Source organism: Callionymus lyra, chromosome 2 (assembly GCF_982586985.1).
Source record: "Callionymus lyra chromosome 2, fCalLyr1.hap1.1, whole genome shotgun sequence".
In the NCBI taxonomy this organism is placed as follows: Eukaryota; Metazoa; Chordata; class Actinopteri; order Syngnathiformes; family Callionymidae; genus Callionymus; species Callionymus lyra.
In genome coordinates this window covers 5,439,685-5,462,606 of record NC_141819.1, presented here as the reverse complement: position 1 = coordinate 5,462,606, position 22,922 = coordinate 5,439,685, and the positions used below count along the sequence as shown (strand labels likewise).

The window sequence follows — 22,922 nt, the reverse complement described above, 5'->3', positions numbered from 1 at the left end:
AGGTGTCTTTTCTACAGGTGATGAGTTCAAACAGGTGCAGTTAAAGCAGGTAATGAGTGGAGAACAGCTTCTTAAAGAAGAACTAACAGGTCTGAGCCTAAATTCTTACTGGTTGATGGACCATCAAATACTAATGTCATGCAATACAATGGAAATTAATGATTTAAAAATCATCAACTGTGATTTTCTGCATTTTAGTTTTAGATTCTGTCCTTCAAAGTTGAACCTTTGATACAAATGACAGACTCTACATGCTTTGTAAGAGAGAAAACTTCAAAAATGTATCAAATACTTGTTCTCTCCACTGTAAATGTCTAAATCAATATCCAAATACGTGTATATTATATTTTAAAAAAGCAAACTACCTGAAACTCTTTCACCAGGTTGTCGGTTCGCTTCCAGGTCGGGAGGATGACCTTCATGTGTGGAGTGTGTATGTTCTCCTCGTGTTGTGTGGGTTTACTCCGGACACTCCGGTTTCCTCCCACAGTCCAAAAACATACAGAGGTTGATGGAGAACTTGGGGAAAATAAGTCCGTATGTGTCTTTGTGTTCCCTGAGACAGACTGGCCTCCTGTCCAGGATGTCCCCGCCTCTCGCCCCTAAACTCTGGGATAGACTCTAATCTATTTCTTCATGCTGTATTTCAGTTATTTTCCAGAATGCTTCTTTCCATCATAGTCAAATACACCCCAGGTGTGTCATTATTAGGTAATATAATATGTTTGGATGTAGAGACATTAAGGGGAATACAAGTTAGAAAATATATGAAATACTGTAAAACAGATAAATAAAGAGTATTTCCTAATTCTCTATTCTATGGAATACCATGAGTGACACAATTAGTGAATAATAAAGTGTTTGTAAATAACCACATCCAGGGGAAAAGACTATTAAATGGCTATTGTGAGATAAATACATGCATAAATGTGTATTTCTGGTATTCCATACATCTAAACACGTTCTTTCTGTTTCTCTCATCGCCCCCTACTGTCCAGAGTCACAAACAACATATCTGTCCATCATTGATATCAGACAAACATTTGCTGTTTACATTACATCTTCTGTCTGTTTCTTTTTTTTTAACAAATAAACATGTTTCCTGTCATCATACTTCAATATTTACTTTTCTTTTCAGTCATTTGTTTTACTTTGTTTCTGAGCGATTAGTTAATAATTTTCTCATGTAGTTAATCCTGCCATTAAAGCTCTTTCTTACATTTTGAACTCGTCATATTCTCTATTGTTGATTCTTCTGGGATCCGCTCTGATGCCTTCACTGCTCAGGATGTCTCCCACAAATGTCAGTTCCTTCACTCCAAGCTGTCATTTCTCCTTATTCAGCTTCAAATATGTATTTCTGTTCACTTCAAGAACGTTAACAGTCTCATGTCATGTTCAGCGCTTGTGTCGTCCATTTATTATTATTTCCGTCTCTTTCCAGGGGCTCATAGATGGTGTGTGTTGTCTTGTCAAACACCTCAGATACTGAAACTATGACAAACATCCTTTGAGTTTATATTTGCTTTATGAACTGTTGGATTTATAGTTTTATAGTGAGACGAGTGCAACACATGCGTATTTATATTACGTTTATGGAATAAAAGTGTTTCCTGTTTACATACATATAGTCATCATGTGATACTGAAACTGTTTTTTCAAGGAGATGCTCAGATCACATGAGGAAAACCTGCTCTTGCTGAGCTTCAATTCAAACCTGTTCAGCTTCTGGTGGATCATTTTAATATGTTATCAAAACAAGCCTATATTTTCTGACCAATTTTTCTAAATTGTCTAAAATAACTGATGAACACTCGTGTATAAAACTCATCATGTTGTCGTAAATGAACAAGAATCATCAGTGTGTAGAAAGAGAAACATGTGTGTGAATACTTTAATATCCAGACATGTAACAACAAACATTGTTGATGCGTCTCTGATGTGAACTTCTCAGTGTGTACATTTTTAGTGTAAGTACATGAGGCCCCTGATGGTCGTCCTACCAGCTCTCATGCTGTCTTCACTCTTCCTGGACAGGAAGGATTCCCCCCAGTGAGCTGGCATATCGCACACGCCTGCTGGGTCACTTCCTGGCCTGGCTTCTTGGCTGTTACGTGACTGGCTTGGTCAGATCCTGCTTCTACGCCACTGAGAGAGTCGGACGGAAGAAAACTCTCAAGTTCTATCGCTACGATGTCTGGGCTGAATTACAGAACTTGGCTTTCAGGTGAACACAAGTGAAGGAACATTGCTGATGACGTCACAACTACAGTGTCCTGTACACGAGGACCGACATGAAAGTCATTCAATTATCTCAAGATTTAAAGGCTTGAAGTCTTGAGTCTGTGCTCGTTGTGTTCAATCAATCGACCACTGATCATAATCAGCAGATATCTGGGAACTGGGGTTTGTTTCAGATCAAAATAAATGACTGGCGGCTCATACTTTACCTCTTCCCACCTGCACAGGCTCTGCACAGGTGCACGGGAACAAACGACAACAAACATGTCTGCTGTGTAAAGGTTTTAAACTGTGTGTGAGAACTATGTGAAGTTCACTTGCTGCTCATGGAAACGTAAAAATACCTCGAGGAGGAAGCATTTTAAAACTATCCTGAAAGAAACTGGCAGCCAATGAAGAGTTTTAAGAATCAGAGAAATGTGAGTTCTTCTACTAGAGCGGCTCAGAATTCTCGCTGCAGAGTTTTGATTTAACTGCAGGCGAGACAGATGCTTCTTAAAATGTTGAACATGTCTGTGGGTTATTTTTCCTCTTCTTCTTTTGCTTCCTTTTTCTTCAGCCTGAAGTCTTTTATAACGTTCTCCACTCAACAACTCTAAGTCTCATGTGTTTGTGCGACTTTTAGAAATCACGTTTCTAAATGCCAGCTGGAAGAGTTGAGTGCAGACGAGGTCGCGTCCCTCCCCAGTACAAGCGTCGTCTCCCGCCTTCGCTTCGTTCCAGAGACGGGTGGAATGAGAGCGATCACTGGGGTCATGGGGGTGAAGGTCAAAACACAGGTACAAATGTGTTTCACCTCTTGTTGATCCTCACTTGCACACATGGATGTGATGTTTATTGTTGGTCTCATCCTTCATGTCCAGTTTCACAGGATCTTCACGACTTACATGCAGTCTTGCTTGCCCTCGTGCGAGAGTCTCCGTCTCTCCTCGGCTCCACAGTTTGGGGAAAGAGCGACATTCACCGAGTTCTGTCCTCCTTCCTGCCATTGAAGGACAACAGAGCCGAACCCTTTTACTTTGTTAAGGTATCTTTGCTACACCTGGAGACATTGACTTAAAACATTATTTAAAGAGATCATTGGTAGATATCGGCTTATTAACTTGTATTTTTGGTACTTAAAAATACATTTTTATTTCTAAATATATCATTTTCATTTGCAAGACTTGTAAATGAGTCTTTGTTATTGCATCTGACATGTGAATGTAATTTCACGCACAGAATTTCAAGTTTTACCATTTACATTTTTTTTTTTAAATGATATACAGTATATAAAAGTAAAAATGTATTTGTAAATGCCAAAATACAATTTAGAAATATTAAATCGCTCGTACAACCATTAAATATTTTCAGATCACCCTCTGTGCATGTACACATAATTATGAGACAAAAATAAGCCCATAGTTACTAAGTATATATATATCATCAGTGTTGGGAGTAAAGGTTTGCTGTAACAAAAGCGTCTTTTTACTTCTATTTTTTATGAGATGCTTTTTATATCCATACATGATAGAAAGTTAGAACTCTATGCTATTACTTTAAAAGTGAATGAAGAATGGATACGTGAGTTGAACATCTGCATCTGCCACAAAAATGACCATCAGTGCATTTAATCTTTTATTTCTATTTGTTTTTTTCTTTTATTGTTCTTACCTTTTTGTGTGATTTGTTTAATCACAGCATCCAAACTTACACTGACCCGTACACTTGTACAAATGTTTCTCTCTTACAAAAACTTTCCCTATTAAAAAGTAAAGGGTTGTTTTTGAAAGAAGTAACTAGTAATTGTAACTAAGTTACTATTTAAAAGTAAGTCGCCCAACACTATTCATGATGTTACATTTGAGAGAAATTATTAATTTGTTTGTAACGAGGGACAAACATTCTGACTGTTTCCTGTGTGTAAATATAACATGATTATAATCAATATAACATTATTGATTTTAGTGATGTTTGTCTATTAAAACAAGGCGTGTTTAAGATGTTTTTACTTGACATTTATAACCAAATATTTATGGATTTGAAAATGACCACAAAAGAGAAAATAAGCTTCAACATTAGATTATTTTTTAACCTTTAACTCAGTTTGTGTTTTCACCTGAACAAGGCGGTTGTTAGTGGAGGTCACGACCCTCACAAGAAGCTTCAAGAGGTCATAGGTCAAGTGCTTTCATCAGTCGAGGACATGGTTTTCAACGTACGAACTTTTGCCAAAATCTGGGCCGACTCGGAAGAAGGTCTTCGGAAGACTTTTGTGCGAGAGGTGAGTTTACTGATCACAGAAACACAATGAAGTCAGAACTACATTAAATGAACATTAAATGTTCTTCTTATTTTCGTGTTGTGTCGTTGTGTATCTGAAGCGACTCATTTGTGTTGTGGAAACAGGCGACTATCATCCACGGAGCTGCAGGAACAGCCAACATGAAGAACTTTGTTGCGTCGCTGCAGAAAAGCAAGAAAGCTCATCACACTGTTCTGGTAGAGAAGGTAAGAATGACCTTGAAAGTATTTTCTTCATCGTAGTTTTTATTTTCTCCGGCTGTTACGCTGCATTTATCTGGAAACTATACAATAAGTCTGTGTTCGTCACGTCATCTTTATTTCTTCCAGCATTTCTCCACAGACGATTGTGTGAAAGAGCAGCTGGACTTCTTCACTGGGTTGTTGTCTGGGACCATCGTTGAGTACAGGAGGAGGTTAGTGTTCATTTTTAACTTTTCTTTCTGCTCAGACAGATTCAGTATCGACGGATGTGAGAGAAGCAGACGTGGACAGAAGAATGTTCTTGTCATTGTTGGACAGATGTTGAATTTTAACCTTAAATAATTCTCTTTATTTTAATAAATGCTTGGTCAAGAATCACTGACGTGTTCTGAGGGGATGTTTGTAGCCTCCATGTTTTCTGGCTTGATTTTCTCATCTTTACTTTACAACCTAAGATCAGATCTTCTTTGTCCTCCAGAATGTACCGTCAAGGTCAAGGTATTCCTCGAGGCTCTGTGGTGTCTAGTCTGCTCCGCTGCCTCTACTATGGTCACATGGAGAACACGCTGTTTCAAGATCTTCCTAAAGACAAAGTGTCCGTTTGTCGTGAAGTTGACAGATGTCATTGTGTCGTGTCGCCAGCAGGGGGAGCCAGTTCCGTATAACAACCTTTCTTTCTGTGTCTGCAGATGTTTGATGAGGCTGGTCGATGATTTCCTGTTGATTACAACAGACAAATGTCGAGCAGAGTCTTTTCTAACGTGAGTTTGACTTTTTACATCAACCATTTGAGCCAAATATAAACTTCTCATCTTTTTCACCAGGACTTTGCTCTCCGGGGTGCAGGAGTACGGACTTGTCGTCGACCACCAGAACATGGTGACCAACTTCCAAACGTCACCAGGTCCCCATCCTACCATTGACGCCCTGCCCCGTCTCTGTCTCTTCCCCTGGTGTGGTTTGCTGCTGGACACTCAGTCGCTGCACGTGCACAGGGATTATTCAAGGTGTGGCTTCGACTATTTTCACTTCTACGATTCATAAAGTGTGTTTGAAGCAACATTCTGCTGAGTAACTGTGTGTGTTCAAAAAAGAGAACGAACCTGCTCAGCTCATACATTAGTGTGTAAGGTTGAAATATATTTGTTCTCACAGTTACAGATCTTCGTCTCTGCTACAGCCCCACACTGGGCTCTGACACATCAGCAACAGAGGAGAAGAAACTGATGATCGTCCTCACAGGTGATTGTATCTCTTCATGGACGTCAAGGTTTGGAAAGATCACTTCAGACACATGTAGCTCTGTGAGGTTAAAGTTCACTTCAGACACATGTAGCTCTGTGAGGTTAAAGTTCACTTCAGACACATGTAGCTCTGTGAGGTTAAAGTTCACTTCAGACACATGTAGCTCTGTGAGGTTAAAGTTCACTTCAGACACATGTAGCTCTGTGAGGTTAAAGTTCACTTCAGACACATGTAGCTCTGTGAGGTTAAAGTTCACTTCAGACACATGTAGCTCTGTGAGGTTAAAGTTCACTTCAGACACATGTAGCTCTGTGAGGTTAAAGTTCAGTTCAGACACATGTAGCTCTGTGAGGTTAAAGTTCACTTCAGACACATGTAGCTCTGTGAGGTTAAAGTTCACTTCAGACACATGTAGCTCTGTGAGGTTAAAGTTCACTTCAGACACATGTAGCTCTGTGAGGTTAAAGTTCACTTCAGGGGGATTATTTTTCACAGTAATCTGTTCTTTAGAATTATAGGTTTGGAACTGAATTTCGGTTCTTTTGTGGCTCGACTGAAATAGTAGCGATTATCAAAACATTTCTCTGAAGAAAATCTGAGGAAGACAAAGGCAGTGAACATTCATTTGTTACTTGTTAGCAAGTCTTTGTTTGAAATAGAAATGATTTGTTTCTTCACAGAACTATCTTGAAGTGGACGTTACCTAAGATGAAAAATAAAGATTTGTACTATGTGTGATGTCATTTCCTTTCTGTTAGAATTTATCTTAAAATGGAACAATTGTATCGTGAAAAGAAGAAGAATAAATAGAAGAAGAATAACAAGCTTAAAATACAGATCCTTTTTTTGAACAATCTTTTATGTCGAGGTTTCAATACCAGGTGGACCTCGTAAGAATACGAGTCAGAGGTCAAATATTTCATCAACTGTCGTAAATAATTCAACATCTTTTATCTCATCATTTAAAGGTAAATGTAAGAAATATAAACTTGTCTCAAAGAAAATATTAAAGTTTATTTCTTTGAGTCTTAAATAATGAATGTTATGTTATTTTTTAGAATGTTTCTAACTATTAAAATTCTTATAAACATATACGCATATAAATTAATGCTAAAAGATGATCAAATATAAAGTAAGAGAATAATAAAGTATACTCTGCTTGATGCTAAGAACTTTTGTTCCTGCACACAATCAACATTCATGCAAACTGATTACTGAGACCAGCTCAACTCAGGTTAGAGTCAAATCACCGGTAGAATAAACATTTGTGTCTGTCTAGCAACCACACCTGAAGATGTGCACAAAAGAACCAACAGAGTCGGTGAGACCCCAGGTTGGAAGTGAAGACCGGAACCAACGCCCATGAGTGTGAGCTCCGCCCGTGAACATTTGAATTATTAGATTAAATGAGACAACAGGCAACTGTTCCAGCGGGACACCGCTTCATTGTCCTGCGCTGATTCGCTAGCTAAACCTAGCACTCAACCAATAGGATTGACCATTGAGCCAGACTCCCGCCTCCAGACTGAACGCTTGCACCCGCCTCTCTCTTCGTCCGACGAGGACGCCGACTCCCGACTGGGGAATACACACCAAAGGGACTCGGGGCATCGACTACACAGGACTGCCCGACGGCGCCAGACGCCCGATAATAGGCGCTGTGTCTCAAGGCCTTTAAACTTCTATTCGGTTAAAAAAGGTTTTTGCTTGTGATTTTCATATCAAAAGTTTTTTAAGAAATAATGTTGGATATTATAACATAAGTATTCAGGCTTGACGAGGTGAGCACAAAGAGTGTGTTCATTGCGTTGGTGTTGGTAAAGTCCATTGGACTGATAAAAAATAAAAATATCAGGGTGATCTATGAGATGCCCAGACAACAGATGCCCAAAGGACAGGTAACATAAACACGATCTTATGTGTCCTCTAGGGGAGGTTGATGTATGAATGGAATGAATGAACAGTGGACAGGATTGGTGACAATGATGTTCATCATTTGGGGATTCTTGGTACCATGTCCTGTTGTAAGAATGGGGGATGCCCCGAATAACCGACACTGGAGGATATAAAAAAATCAATTTAAGTGAATGTCCTGACCTGGATGAGTAGACAGACGTACACAAAAGATAAGTTTCATCAAACATATTCCCCTATCCGAAGAAACACACACGGATAAATACATGGGGAAAATCCCCATTTCTTTTTACCTTAATAAAATATTCATGGTCAGAGCTACTCCTGAATGAAGGTTATTTGTGTGTAGGTTGAAGAAGATGGACCTGGAGGACGTTGGAGAAGATGGACTGGGCTTGGGACATGGACGAAGAGGACCAACTGGAATACGAGGAGGAACAGTCAGACCGACTGAGGAGGAACAGTCAGACCGACTGAGGAGGAACAGTCAGAACGACTGAAGATGACGAGGATGGACTGGACGACTGAGCACGACGAGGGAAAGATGAAAGACTACTTCAGAATGGGGCCCAAATCTTATGTTGCATACATATTGCAGGCAGACTATTATAGTTTCGGTCATACATATAGCGTGTGCAGGTGCATGATAATGATGTGTTGTTTGTAAGATGATAAATATTTGATAAAAGAAGTTATTGATAAAATGTTGCTGCGGAACAATCACTATTTAGAAGATTGAGAAAGAAATTATTGGTTGAAGTTTTTCAATTTTTTCTCTAAAGCATACAAGGTGAATGTGATCCAGACCGGTGCTTTGGTTGTTTTGGGATGTTCTGAATCAACCTCTAGTCTATCCAGCACTCAGCAACAAGCTCTAGCTTTCTCTCTGGTAGTTGCAAAGAGAGTGATCCTGAGTGAATGGAGATCACCATCTCCACCTTCCTTCATAAAATGGCTCAATGATATGCCACCTATTGTTGCTGTTTCTCTAGAGGGAGTTTAGTGAACTCTCTGACCTCCTTGTAAATACTTCTTTTTTTTTTTGCAGCATTGAAAATGTTAACTTATATATATATATATTTTTTTCTTTTGTGGTCTGGCACTTGGTTTTTCTTGTTTTGATGTTTCTTATTGTCCTGTTGGTTTTATTTTTTCTGTCTTTTACATATATAATATAATTTACTATATATATATATATATATATATATATATATTTATTTTTTTTGTTTGTTACTCTGTTATGTCTTTTTTGTCTGAAATGAAAATAAAATTTGTAAAAAAAAAGAAAATTGAGAAAGAGTTGTTAGATTAAAATTGTTATAAACATATACGCCATACTTAAATGAATGCTAAAAGGATAATCAAATATAAAGTAAGACAATAATAAAATATACTCATGCATACTGATTACTGAGTGGAGACCAGCTCAACTCAGGTTAGAGTCAAATCACTGGTAGAATACCACACCTGCCTGGCAACCACACCTGAAGATGTGCACAAAAGGTCAAGGACAAACTGACCCCAGGTTGGAAGTGAAGACAGGAACCAACGCATAGCGAGTGTGACCTCCGCCTGGGAACATTTGAATTATTAGATTACAGGAGACAACAGGCAAGCTCTCCCAGCGGGACACCGGGAATCAGAACTTGAAAGAACGATACGGCCGGAAGACCCGAACCCCTGGTCGGGGAAATGGATGTAAATAGCGCAAGCTTCCCGTAGCTCGACGCTATTCTGTTCTGGACTGTCAATTTGTTGAGTCGCAAGGACACCTGGTCGATCGTGAAGGAAGCTTGTATTTCTTTTGCTTGGAAGTGGTAAATAGACAACCTGAACATACTCTGGATTGTTCCTTTCCTCCACAAATCGAAGTATAACACCTGGGACGGCAGTGACCGGTGTCTGTGCGCAGACTTCGTGCTTGACTTTAAACAACAAAACTGAACTCGGTTTTTATACAAGCACACATCTACAATCAAAGTATTGACGTCAGAGCTAGATTATATGTACGAGAGTGGGGAGTTCTAGTGAATCCAGCTCGAGTACATGCTCTGTTGATTCAAGAGATAGAGTTGCGGCTCATGTGACGTCCTTTCGTTATAGGCCCGTCCCGGGACAGTCACGTGGCGGGCCGAGGGACACCCCGACGTTCATTCGGTTCTGACAGAACATTATTCAGCTTGGAGTCGCCTGGTATTACTTCATTCCAGATGGCAGAGGGAAGTAATCAGGTGAGGCTATGCGCTCTAGTTAGCCTGTCAACCCCCGCATTTTTTAGGGATTCTCTGGGCAAACGTTGCGAAACAGGAGAAGTTATCCTGTCTAAAAAATTAGGTCTCTAGACCTGCTGAAGAAGGTGATAGAGCCGGTTCCAACAGCAGAGATGATGAGCGGGTTTTACTCCTGGTACTTCCTTGTGCCAAAGAAGACTGGTGGATGGAGGCCCATACTGGACCTCAGCTATTTGAACAAGTTTATAGCTACCCGCCCATTTCGTATGTTGACAGTAAAGGACTGCTGACAGGTGTAAGTCCAGGGGATTGGATCACATCTATTGACCTGACCAACGCATCATTTGAAGTTTCGATAGTCAAATACTTGCGTTTCGCCCTCGAGGATCAAGTGTGTCAATACACTTGACTCCCGTTCGGCTACTCTCTGGCACCCAGGACCTTCACCAAGTGTGTGGAGGCAGCACTGGAACCAATGAGAGCAAGTGGGGTGAGGATCTTGACCTATCTGGATGACTGGTTGATCCTTGCCAGGTCTCCGACTGACAACACAGTTGCTGGAAGCTTGGCGTCATGTGATCACAGCAGGCGCTGTTATGTCCCTCCTGGGGCTCATGGCAGCAGCTCACAAGGCGGTGCGGCTGGGCTTGCTGCATATGAGGGACCTCCAGAGATGGTTTGGTCATCTCAAGCTAGATCCAAAGCAAGACCAGGGTCGGGTTTTGCAGGACATCAAATTTTGGAATTAGGTTGTGTCCTTCATTACACTCAGGTGTTCACAGACGCATCTCTAACAGGATGGGGAGGCATCTCAGGTCAGATCTACGCCAGTGTACATACACATGAACTGGATAGAGTTGAAAGCAATTCACAACATTCTGCTTCACCTCTCTCGCCAACTGTCACAGTCCAATGTCCTAGTGATATCAGACAGCTCCACCTCCGTGAATCGCTCTGATTGCCCCCTACTAGGCGTGGATGCTTTGGCCCACTCGAGTTGGCCGGCCGGCTACTGTTCGCCTTCCCTCCTCTGTGACTCCTCCTCCCCTTGGTTTGGAGAGCAAAGCAGGAGAGTAAAGAAGGAACGTTCCAAACCTTAGGAGCAACAGCCTGGAAGGATTTCTCTCCTCTGGTCCTGAATCGTGTGCGAGGAACCATCAGTAGATTCTGATCCACAGACCTCAGAGCCCGAGCTGGGGTGTAAGGCTGGATCAGATCACTGATGGAAGGTCTGACCATGAATAGATCTGAAAGTAAGAACCAGAATTTTAAAATGATCCTGAAAGAAACTGGCAGCCAGTGAAGAGATTTAAGGATCGGAGAAATGTGAGTTCTTCTACTTGAGCGGGTCAGAATTCTCGCTGCAGAGTTCTGAATCAACTGCAGGCGAGTCAGATCCTTCTTGTTAAGACATTACAACAAATGGTTGCAATAGTATTGATTACAAGCTCCAGATCATGTTCCGACAACATTTTCCTAAGTTTAGAGATTTTTCTCAGTTGAAACAGTTTCTGGTCAGTTTTCTTCAGTGTTGAACAAGAGACATGTCTTTATCAAATACAACACCCAGGTTTCTCAGGCTCAGTTTGACAGACTGACCTAAGTCACCCAAGTACTGACTCAACCCTGGAACCTTATCATCAACAATAACCAAAGTTTCAGTTTTTTCCACATTTAGCTGCAAAGTGTTTTCAATCATTGTTTGATTTCTAGTAAACAATTGACTAAGTTCAGCCTCTGGGGCTCAGTTGGATCAAAAGAGCAGTAGAGCTGGATGTCATCAGCAAACATGTGTTAAGAAACATCAGGAAATCTCTGAATGATTTTTACCCAGAGGAATCAAGTATGTTTGTGTTAATGTTGTAAACATTCTGCAGTGAAACCAGGAGACATCAGGGAAGAAAAGTTTGAATCAGAAAATTGGTCATTTAAGACACATTTTATTATAACAGGAGTCTTTTAACTTGTATTCTTTCAGTTTTGAACTTTTCATCGATCCTCACCGGGAAACGCAGTCTGGAGCAATCATTGATATTATAAACATTTGCTGTATGAATTTGATGAATAAACATGTTGCCAGTCATCATACTTCAATATTCACTTTTCTTTTTAGTCTTTTGTCTAAGTGTTTGTTTCTGAGAGATTAGTTAAGAATTTTCTCGTGTAGTTAATCCTGCCAGTAAACCTCTTACACTTTGAACTCCTCATATTCTCTATTGTTGATTCTTCTGGCAGTTTATGACGGTGAACACAAGAACTTGGACGACACCAGCTTTACCGATTCATATCTTCACCTGGATGAGTGGAAAGATCATCTTTATTTGGGGTCATCAGTCATAAAAAGGTTGTTTCTGGATGCCCAGTGTGAAAGTGTCTCAACAACACTATCCACTACTGGGTATCCACAGTCAGGGTGGTGGCTGCCCCCCACATATGTAGATGGCAGGGTGGGTAGGATAGGTAAGACCTGCAGGCTTTGTCTCTTAGAAGTTAGTCTGCTGGAAGGATCATTAGTTTCCCTCGGCGGGTACTGACAGAGGATACGACGTGAACGCTGATCCATTGTCCCCCAGGATGCCTTTAATACGTAGAAGTATATTGTTACATTTTAAACATGTTTGACGTCTTTAATCTTTTTTTTGTTCAAAAGAAACTGTTTTATAAATATTAATTTCTTATAAATTACTATTGTCAACTAATATGTAGTCTATAGAGAGAAGCTAGTTATCATCAAAGTCATTTACTTCTTTATTTCCTATTAATAATCATTAAATGGGGTGTTGTTCAGAATAATCCTCATTATTATCACGTTACTAGAGGTAGAATATAGTCACAATGAAATAGCTACACTAGCACCATAAAGTGGCCACTAATGGGAATAGATATAGAGAGTGTGTGCGTGCATGTGTGGATTATTTTGGACAGAAGATGAACAAAAAGAAAGTGACTAAACCAGTGGATTTATTTGAAAACAAGATCAGGGAACATCAAAGTGAAGAGGTTTAGCAAAAGTTCAATTACTTTGTTTAAATACATGATGTTTATTAGTTTTAAAGAGAGATTTTCCTTCTTTAGTCTCAAAAGTTTCTCTTTGATTCACTGCTTCATAGCAAAAGCGTGACTACCCTCTAGTGGACAAGACAAGTAAAACAACATTCTTGTGGCTTCCTCTTTTATAAACCGACACTTGTGGAAAAAACATTGTAGTTTATAAATGAACTTTAACATACAAATGATGTGTTTCCATGATTTACTTTTAAAATTCGGATCTAAAAAGTGATTTCAAGACTTTACTGCAGGAATCCACAACTTTCTTTGCATCAGGATCAGTTCAATGTGGAAACTGTTGTCATGGAACGACTTCAGAAAACAACTATTAAAAATATATAATAACATGAGCAGCAAAACAATGAACCATTACTTGTATCTTTGAATAGATTGTTCCTCTTCAGGTCAGGATGTTCCAAGAATGAGTCGAGCTGTAAAAATATAATCATGTATTGAAGTCATTTGAAGTTGATCAAACAGTCTGGAAGGAACATCTTAACATTCATCTTCTTGCTTGATCTGTAATTCTCTTCAAGTTATTTCCCTCTGTTTCTTCTGAGAGTCACTGTGGTAGTCACTCCTCAGTCGCAGCTTTTCAAATCTGTCAGGATGATCCAGATAATCCTGATCCTCCATCAAGTTCCTGTTGTCGTTGGACAGTAGGAGGCGCTGCTGTGTGTGAGTCCAGTGAGAGTGAAGACTGAGAGAAGAAGAGACATGAGGTGATGATGGTGGAAGAACGTTGTCTTGACGATCATATACTGATCCAAACTGAGACGAGTCAATGTTCTGTCAACATTCTTCTGAGAACTTGAGAGAAGAACCATGTGACTGAAACATCCCAGAATCATCTTGAATGTCAGATTTGAAGATGAAGTCAGCAGCTAAACTAGCATGTAGCTAACATGAGTCTAGTCTAGTTGTGATGAAGATGTTCAAGTGAACACATGATTCAATATGAAGTGATTCATGTGTGAAATGATGTTTAAAGTGACTCAACATTGTGAGTTGATGATCAAACTCACGTCTGATTTCAAATATTTGACAGAAATATTTCTTTGTTCTCCACTGACAGTCAAACTGAAACAATGTTGATGTTGAAGCTCCTGAAGAGTTTTGAGCTGAAGGACTTGAAGATTTGGAATCAGAGCTTCACTTGATACTGTAACTGTGAGTCTTTAACATCTGCACGTTTGTTCTGGAATCTTCTTCATCAAGTCCATGTCCACAAAGACCTTCAACTGCTGTGTCAGCAGATGAGCTTTGATGTTGAAGTCAATCAATGGAATCAAACTTACCATTCATTTTTACAGGTCTAACATATGTGGTCCACAGTGATCCAGCCTGGAGGAAGAAAGAGTCAGAAGATCAGATTCATTTGATTCAGATGTTTCATGAATATTGTTTCATTCTCAGTGGACGACTCAGTCATGACTGTTGATGACAACAAAGATGGATCTATAAACAGGCTGCTCAGTCTCAACTGTCTCCTTCATGCTTCCACTGATGTCCAGCAGGAGAACATGGAGGAACTCAGAGTTTGGATTTGTGTGCTCAGTTCAGATGAAGAGTCTGAGCATCAAATGTTCAGTCTGAAGATCTTTGGAGTTCAGTCAGTGAGTTCTGCTGCTCTGTTCATACCTGAGAGTCTCCAGTCTCCAGTCTGGACTCTTCAGTCCAGCAGACAGCAGCTCCAGTCCTGGTCCTCCTGGATGATTGAAGCTCAGGTCCAGTTCTCTCAGGTGGGATGGGTTCAATGTCAGAGCTGAGGCCAGAGAAGAACAACCTCTCTCTGAGATCTGACACCATGACAGACTGAAATGAAGGAGAAACACTTTTAGAAACGTATCAGAACCAAGAGAAGATGATGTTCTGACCTGAGAGTCTCCAGGTGACAGTGTGGACTCTTCAGTCCAGCAGACAGCAGCTCCACTCCTGGATCCTGCAGCTTGTTGTTACTCAGGTCCAGTAGAGTCAGACTAGAGGACGGAGAGCTGAGGACTGAGGACAGAAGTGAACAACTTCTCTCTGACAGTCGACAGTTGTTCAGGCTGTGAAAGAGACGAGTTTCATCAACAAGTGACTTTTTCAATTTTCTATTTGACAAGAATTGAAAGAGTTTATTTATTTATAATTTATGATAAAAACAATATGTTTTAATTGAGTAAAGGTTTTTTTCACACATATAGTTTAATATTGTTATCAACAAGTATCCTTTTAAATTCATTATAAAAATGTCAAAGTGTTTAAAATCCAATATAAATTTTAACCCTGGAGTTTTGAAGAGGTAAAAAAATAAAATAAATAACGTCTGTGTTTTGAAGAGGTACAAAATATTTACATTTTAATGTTCTAGTTTTTTTGTACCTCTTCAAAACTATAACATTAAAAAATTGTTGCCCAAATGTGTAAAATGTTGTTTTTTGAAGGCTTGAAAAAGTTGTGAAATATAAATATTTTGTACCTCTTCTTAATGTTGGAGTTTTGAAGAGGTAAACAAAATAGAAATAAAAGAATATTTAAATGTTGTATTTAATTTTATCTCTTCAAAACTACAACATTAAAATATATATTTTTTATATATATATATATATATATTTTACCTCTTTACATCAACAACATTAAAATATAAATATTTTTTACCTCTTCAAAACACAGACATTATAAAAATGCTGGTATGGAATCATAAATTAAAAAAATCGAGATTCAATATTTTTAACAAGTATCCTTTTAAATTTATTTTTTAAACGTGTTTAAAATCCAATATATTATATATATATTAAACTCTATGTCTAAAAAATGTTTCCATTATTCAATGAAAACAAAACCAACCTTTCAATATTTAAATTATTGAATTCAATTTTTCAGAAAATAACTCTATGGTTAAAAAAATAGAACATTTTAATAAAATTAAATGTTAAATTCAATCCTTCAATTCTCTGATGACACTGATCTACTTGCATAAGAAAAAAGCAAATGTTTTTCAATATTCAGTTCATGAGCTGAAAATAGATTCAACTGCTCCAACAGGAAGTGACATTTATACTGACGTGTACAAAATACTTATTAGGTGAACAAAGATCTGCTGTTTTTTTGTTTATGTTTTAAGTCTCCGTTGATGGTTGTTTTGACTCTGTTGGTTTGGACTGTTGCTGAATGAATTGGAGTCTCAGTAAAAGACATGACAAACAAAACTTATTGGCTTCAATGTACATTTATGAACATATTTAGCTTCAAAAGAAGCTTAAAGTAAGTAAAGTAGTTTTGTTTCATTAAAGAAACTTCATGATAAATTGAAGAAAAATGTAAGAATGATGCGATTAGTCGACTTAATGGTTGAATATTTGGTGAGCAGTCGACTGTTAAAATAGTCGTAGACCTCATGAACAACAGATGAACCATAAGAGAAGAACAGAGACAACAACGGTGGAAAAAACAAACAATGAAAACAAATCAAAGACAAACCTCAAGATTCCACTCTAAAGTGTTTTGTCTTCTACGAGACAGATGACGCGAGAACACTGGATAAAGAATATGAAGGACTGTTGTTTTGATTATTATTCATTTTCATTTATAGTTGACGCTTGTTTGTTTATCATTACAATGATTTATTAAGATGATATTTTTATAAACTACGTAACATCTTTACCTGCTACACAAACATACAAATGTATCTATGAGCTGCTTCACTGAAGAACAAAGTGATGACAGACTTTGACTCGTGTTTCCACCTCTGACTTTACATTTGAGCTTTGATGATGTAGAAAAGATGATGTTCTGACCTGAGAGTCTCCAGGTGACAGTGTGGACTCTTCAGTCCAGCAGACAGCAGCTCCACTCCTGGATCCTGCAGGTTGTTGTCACTCAGGTCCAGTAGAGTCAGACTAGAGGACGGAGAGCTGAGGACTGAGGACAGAAGTGAACAACTTCTCTCTGACAGTCGACAGTTGCTCAGCCTGTGAAAGAGACGAGTTTCATCAACAAGTGACTTTTTCAATTTTCTATTTGACAAGAATTGAAAGAGTTTATTTATAGTTTAATATTGTTATTTTAGTAATAAATAAAATGAAAAAATAAAAATCAAGATTCAATATTTTTAACAAGTGGCTTTTTTAATTAAATATACAAATGTGAAAGTGTTTAAAATCAAATATATTATATATATTCAAATTATTTAATAAAATGATTCAGAAAATATTTCTATGGTTAAAAAACAATAAATAAAATGAAATGTTAAATTCAATCCTTCAATTCTCTGATGACACTGATCTACTTGCATAAGAAACAAAGCAAATGTTTTTCAACATTCAGTTCATGAGCTGAAAATAAATAATACTTCAACAGGAAGTGACATTTATCAACACATCGTCTGCGAACAAGGAAATCTGGCTCAGTTGCTTCATCAACCAGGAAACAAGAGCTGAGACGACACTCGTCTAGTTTCTCTCCAGATATTAGAAACATGACATTTATTTCTATCTTCATTTCTCCTGAGAGACAAGAAACCAGATGAACTGTGGACCAGACATGAAGAGAGAAGATGATGTTCTGACCTGAGAGTCTCCAGGTGACAGTGTGGACTCTTCAGTCCAGCAGACAGCAGCTCCACTCCTGGATCCTGCAGCTTGTTGTCACTCAGGTCCAGTAGAGTCAGACTAGAGGACGGAGAGCTGAGGACTGAGGACAGAAGTGAACAACTTCTCTCTGACAGTCCACACCAGCTCAGCCTGTGAACGAGACGAGTTTCATCAACAAGTGACTTTTTCAATTTTCTATTTGACAAGAATTGAAAGAGTTTATTTATAGTTTAATATTGTTATTTTAGTAATAAATAAAATGAAAAAAATTCAAGATTCAATATTTTTAACAAGTGGCTTTTTTAATTTAATATACAAATGTGAAAGTGTTTAAAGTCCAATATATAATATATATTCAAATTATTTAATAAAATGATTCAGAAAATATTTCTATGGTAAAAAAAATACAACATTTTAATAAAATTAAATGTTAAATTCAATCCTTCAATTCTCTGATGACACTGATCTACTTGCATAAGAAACAAAGCAAATGTTTTTCAATATTCAGTTCATGAGCTGAAAATAGATTCAACTGCTCCAACAGGAAGTGACATTTATGAACTCATTTTGCTTAAAAAGAATCTTAAAGTAATACCTGACATGAATATTTTAAATTAAATACATGCAGTCGGACAAAGAGGACTATGAAGACGAACCCCTTTGATTTTATTATTTATTTTTATAGAACACATTTCCTGAGAAAAAGACAAGAGTTGACCTTTTGTATGAAACAGTAAAGTTAAATAAAGCTGCATTTTTATTGATGTAACCTTCGTGGTTTTGTTTCATTCAAGAAACTTCATGTGAATTTAAGATGAAGATTTTGTAGAAATCAGGCTCAGAGCTGCTGTGAAGGTCACACATGCTAACTTAAGTTTATTTTCTATAAATAAATGTTGCGTACACATTCATTTGTGTATACGCAGTATAATTAATGAGGCCACACGTTTTAAATATGTTCTTTTGATTATTATTCATTTTCATTTAAAGTTGACGCTTGTTTGTTTATCATTACAATGTTTATTAAGATGATATTTTTATAAACTACGTAACATCTTTACTTTTCAATTCTCTATTTGACAAGACTGAACTAGTTACATCATAAAATCACATATTGTATGAATATTTGAGGAAGGTTTGTCTAAATTAGGATCAGTTTGTTAAACACGATGACAAACACAACAATCATCAAAGAGTAAATCAAACATTCATGTTTAGTTCATATCATCAGAAATGTTTGAACAACTTACAGAACTTTGTTTGCAGCTTGAACCACCGGCAGAAGCCTCTCAAGAACCTCGTCTGAACCAGTCATTGAGTATTTCTTCAGGTCAAACTCGTCCAGATGTTCCTCTGAGGACAGTAAGATGAAGGCCAGGGCTGACCATTGAGCAGAAGACATTTGATCAGAGAGACCTCCTGATCTCAGCTTCTGTTGGACCTCCTCCACCAGAGAAGTGTCCTTCACTTCATTCAGACAGTGGAACAGGTTGATGATTCTCTCTGGAGACACATCCTCACTGATCTTCTTCTTGATGAGCTCTGCTGTGTTGTGATTGGTCCAGGAGCTACTTCCTGTCTGTGTCAACAAACCTGGAAGGAGACTCTGGCTGGTCTGCAGAGAAAGACCCAGAAGGAAGCGCAGGAACAAGTCCAGATGTCCATTTGGACTTTTTAGAGTTTCATCTATTGCTGTCTGGTAGAACCTTTCTGTTTGACTTTTGTCGATTTCTGTCAGTTTGGATGTTAGTTTTGATTCCATCAGGTTGACTCCAGAGTTGATGAAGGTCTGGTGGACGTGAAGAGCAGCCAGAAACTCCTGAACACTCAGGTGGATGAAGCAGAACACCTTGTCCTGGTACAGTCCTCTCTCCTCTCTGAAGATCTGAGTGAACACTCCTGAGTAAACTGAAGCTGCTGAGATGTTGATGTCACACTCTGTGAGGTCTGACTTATAGAAGATCAAGTTTCCTCTCTGCAGATGCTCAAAAGCCAGTTTTCCCAGAGACTCCATCATCTTCTTGCTCTCAGGATCCCAAACTGTGTCAGTACCAGATCCTCCGTCGTACTTCAGCTTCTTGACTTTGATCTGAACCACCAGGAAGTAGATGTACATCTCAGTCAGGGTGTTGGGCAGCTGTCCTGTCTCTGTGCTCTTCAACATGTCCAGAACTGTGGCAGTGATCCAGCAGAAGATCGGGATGTGACACATGATGTAGATGCTTCGTGACCTCCTGATGTGAGACATGATGCTGCTGGTCTGCTCCTCATCTCTGAACCTCTTCCTGAAGTACTCCTCCTTCTGGAGGTCATTGAACCCTCTGACCTCTGTCACCATGTCCACACACTCAGGAGGGATCTGATTGGCTGCTGCAGGTCGTGTGGTGATCCAGAGACGAGCTGAGGGAAGAAGATCCCCCCTGATGAGGTTTGTCAGCAGGACGTCTACTGAGGTGGACTCTGTAGCTTCTATCAGGCGCCGACTGTTGAGGAAGTCCAGAGGGAGTCGACACTCGTCCAGACCATCAAAGATGAACAGAACCTGGAGTCCTTCAAAGCTGCTGAGTCTGGATTCTCTGGTTTCAGGAAAGAAAAGATGAACAAGTTCCATCAAACTCAACTTCTTCTCTTTCAGCAGGTTCAGCTCTCTGAAGGTGAAAGGAAAGATGAAGTGGAAGTTCTGGTGGGCTTTGTCTTCAGCCCAGTCCAGAGTGACCTTCTGTGTCAGGAGGGTCTTCCCAATGCCAGCCACGCCCTTCGTCAGCAGTGTTCTGATTGGTCGTTCAGGTGAGGCTTTAAAGAGGTCTTCTTGTCTGATGGTGGTTTCTGGTCTGGTCTGGTTCCTGGTGGCTGCTTCGATCTGTCGGACCTCGTGCTCCTGGTTGACCTGGTCTGTGCCCCCCTCAGTGATGTAGAGCTCAGTGAAGATCTCATTCAGAGGAGCAGAGTTTCCTGCTATAGCGACCCCCTCAGACACACTGTGGAACTTCTTCTTCAGGCTCCTCTTCAGTCGTCCTCCACACTGTGAAGCAAGACTTCCTGAATAAAGACACACGAGTCAGAAGATTGTAGAAGGTGAAAATGGAGTAAAATCTTCAGATCTGATGCAAGTGTTCTTCATCTTCATCATGTTTGTTCACATGTTCTTACTGCTCCACAGACGCTCGGCCAGATCCTCCTCCTCCATGTCCTTCAGGAGATGAACTGTGATCTTCAGGAATTCTTCTCTGATGCTTCTCCACTTCTCATCTTCCTCCTCAGTCTGTGGAGTCTCTGGACTCACAAACCTCCAGACTCTCTTCAGCTCCTTCTGCATATAGTTGTAGAAGTTTCTCTCCAGTGACTGGAACAGAATCACAGAGAAGAAAGTCAGAGTGATAGTGGATCATCTCAAGAACCACAAAGACCAGAAGCTTTAACTTGGATTCAGCTGAAGGATGATGAACAGAAGGAACCTCTAGGATGAGGACCTCCTCTAGTTCATGAACATACCAGCCGTTTGATTTCCAGTTGTGAGGGATGTTGCTGACCAATGAGAAGCTCTGAGTTCTGATGGTCCACTCTGAGAAGAAGAGATGAAATCAGACTGTAAATAAACTCTTGTTGTGTTGAAGGTTCTGATCATAAGTAAACTAGAAGGTTCCTTTTAAAACCCACATACAGAACCATCTCCATTAGAACTTAAATCTTGTCAAGCCAAACTGTTTATTTTAAATATAATTTCTCCTGCTGGATCCTGATGAAAACACAACTCTGATCAACTCTCATCTGTTTCTATCCTGGTATTCACCAGCTGAACCACTAGATGTCCTCACACTGCTGCACATGTCCACCTCTGCACTACAACTGTGAAAGCAACGTTTGAGGTTTTTAATTGTGTCTTTATCTCCCCCTGCTGGTGATGTGAGTGAAGTGAAGTTCTCTGGTTTAATGAGTGTATGAACCTGGTAGACTCACACTTGTTCACTCTCACCTCACACCTGGAGACTCTTCACTTCCTCTGAAGTCAATTACTCTCCCCATTGAATGATCACTCTTCAGAGACACACAGCAGGGTTGTGGTCCAGATCTTGGTCCAGGTCCAGCAGGTTCTTGCTGCTGCTTTGATCTTGAACACAGAAGTAGAATGAGTGAGAATGAAGACATGGAGGACAATCTTGGAGGTCCTTGTCTCACCTCTGAGTGCTGGTCTGTTCATCGTGCTCCTCACACTGAGGGTATTTAAAGGAGTCTCTGTCCTCACCATGAGTCTCAGCAGAGTCTTCACCTTCACACAAACACACTCATGACATTCTTGTCAACATCAAAAGTTGTTCTCGCCTCATAGTGTAAAAACTATGATCAATATTATTGTGTTTCTGCTTTATTTGTATGTGATGTATTATTTAAACTGTCTGCATCTTTGTTGAGGACTACAGATGGAAACTATCATTGTGCTAAATCTGGTGCAGCATCTTTTTAATGTAACTGAACATTGTCCTTTTAAAAAATAAACTGAACTGAACTAAATAGTTTCATAATGTCTTTTTTTCATGAGAGGAAACCAGAATTTACTTCACACGTTCTGCGCCCTCTACAGGCAGGGTTAGATGGAGCAGAGGTATCTTCTATCCACAGACGGAGATGGAACTATGAAATGAGGCGTCCACTATCCAGCATTAGCAGCTTCTCTACTCGGTAAAATCTCTTTCCACACTGAGATCTCAGGCTTTCTGGTCCTTGTTTTTGAGCCATTAGAGCAAATCTTCCTAAAGAAAGTCCAGCCCTTTTCTTCAACCCCTCCTGTCGGCACTCACCTGAGGGACCAGACCATCTCATCAGCTCCACCTGCCTGCAATTATTGAAGGAGAACAATAGGCTGCTTGGAGCTCCAGTCTTCTCCTTTCTTCGTGTTTTTTTTCAATGCGCCCCCTACAGACGTGTCATTACAGGCTCTTACACTCCTTGCTTGTTGTAAATCAGAAACTTAAAGCACTGTAGTGATGATGATGATGATGATGATGATGATGATGATGATGATGATGATGATGATAATGATGATGATGATGATGATGGTCTGATCGTCTCCGAGCTTCATTAGAATTTGTGGCTCACGTGCGCAACACATGCACTTATTCTTACTATGTTTTTAAAATGAAAGTGTTTTCTTTGCATGTAGTTATTATGTGCTGGTGTATTT

At 39.3% G+C, this 22,922-nt stretch overlaps 3 protein-coding genes across 3 annotated transcripts in view; 1 reads left to right on the top strand and 2 right to left on the bottom strand.

Moving 5' to 3' along the window:
* Positions 1-22,922, bottom strand: part of LOC148085133 (uncharacterized) — a 523,722-nt gene that overhangs the window by 70,325 nt on the left and 430,475 nt on the right. Inside the window, exon 11 of the mRNA XM_087783290.1 lies at positions 16,949-17,122. Within this exon, the coding sequence (XP_087639416.1) occupies positions 16,949-17,122 (174 nt within the window). The remainder of the gene's footprint in view (positions 1-16,948; positions 17,123-22,922) is intronic.
* LOC148085145 (telomerase reverse transcriptase-like) lies at positions 1,979-8,387 on the top strand. The gene is made up of 10 exons (XM_087785518.1): positions 1,979-2,052; positions 2,132-2,227; positions 2,867-3,020; positions 4,349-4,504; positions 4,630-4,731; positions 4,855-4,940; positions 5,207-5,323; positions 5,418-5,489; positions 5,553-5,735; positions 8,237-8,387. Exons 1-10 carry the CDS (start codon positions 1,979-1,981, stop codon positions 8,385-8,387), a joined length of 1,191 nt encoding a protein of 396 aa, XP_087641644.1.
* Positions 17,648-21,412, bottom strand: LOC148085144 (NLR family CARD domain-containing protein 3-like). The gene is made up of 4 exons (XM_087785516.1): positions 21,397-21,412; positions 18,994-20,782; positions 17,689-17,893; positions 17,648-17,656 (listed from the first exon to the last, which is right to left on the bottom strand). The coding sequence occupies exons 1-4, from the start codon at positions 21,410-21,412 to the stop codon at positions 17,648-17,650; spliced, it is 2,019 nt and encodes a 672-aa protein (XP_087641642.1).

Coding starts and splice junctions, on each gene's coding strand:
- LOC148085145 (XM_087785518.1), top strand. CDS start 1,979: ATGAGGCCCCTGATGGTCGTCCTACCAGCTCTCATGCTGTCTTCACTC. Junction 5,324..5,417: donor GATCTTCCTAAAGACAAAGT/GTCCGTTTGTCG, acceptor CTGTGTCTGCAG/ATGTTTGATGAGGCTGGTCG. Junction 5,736..8,236: donor GTGCACAGGGATTATTCAAG/GTGTGGCTTCGA, acceptor ATTTGTGTGTAG/GTTGAAGAAGATGGACCTGG.
- LOC148085144 (XM_087785516.1), bottom strand. Junction 17,894..18,993: donor CAAGCTGCAAACAAAGTTCT/GTAAGTTGTTCA, acceptor TCTCGTTCACAG/GCTGAGCTGGTGTGGACTGT.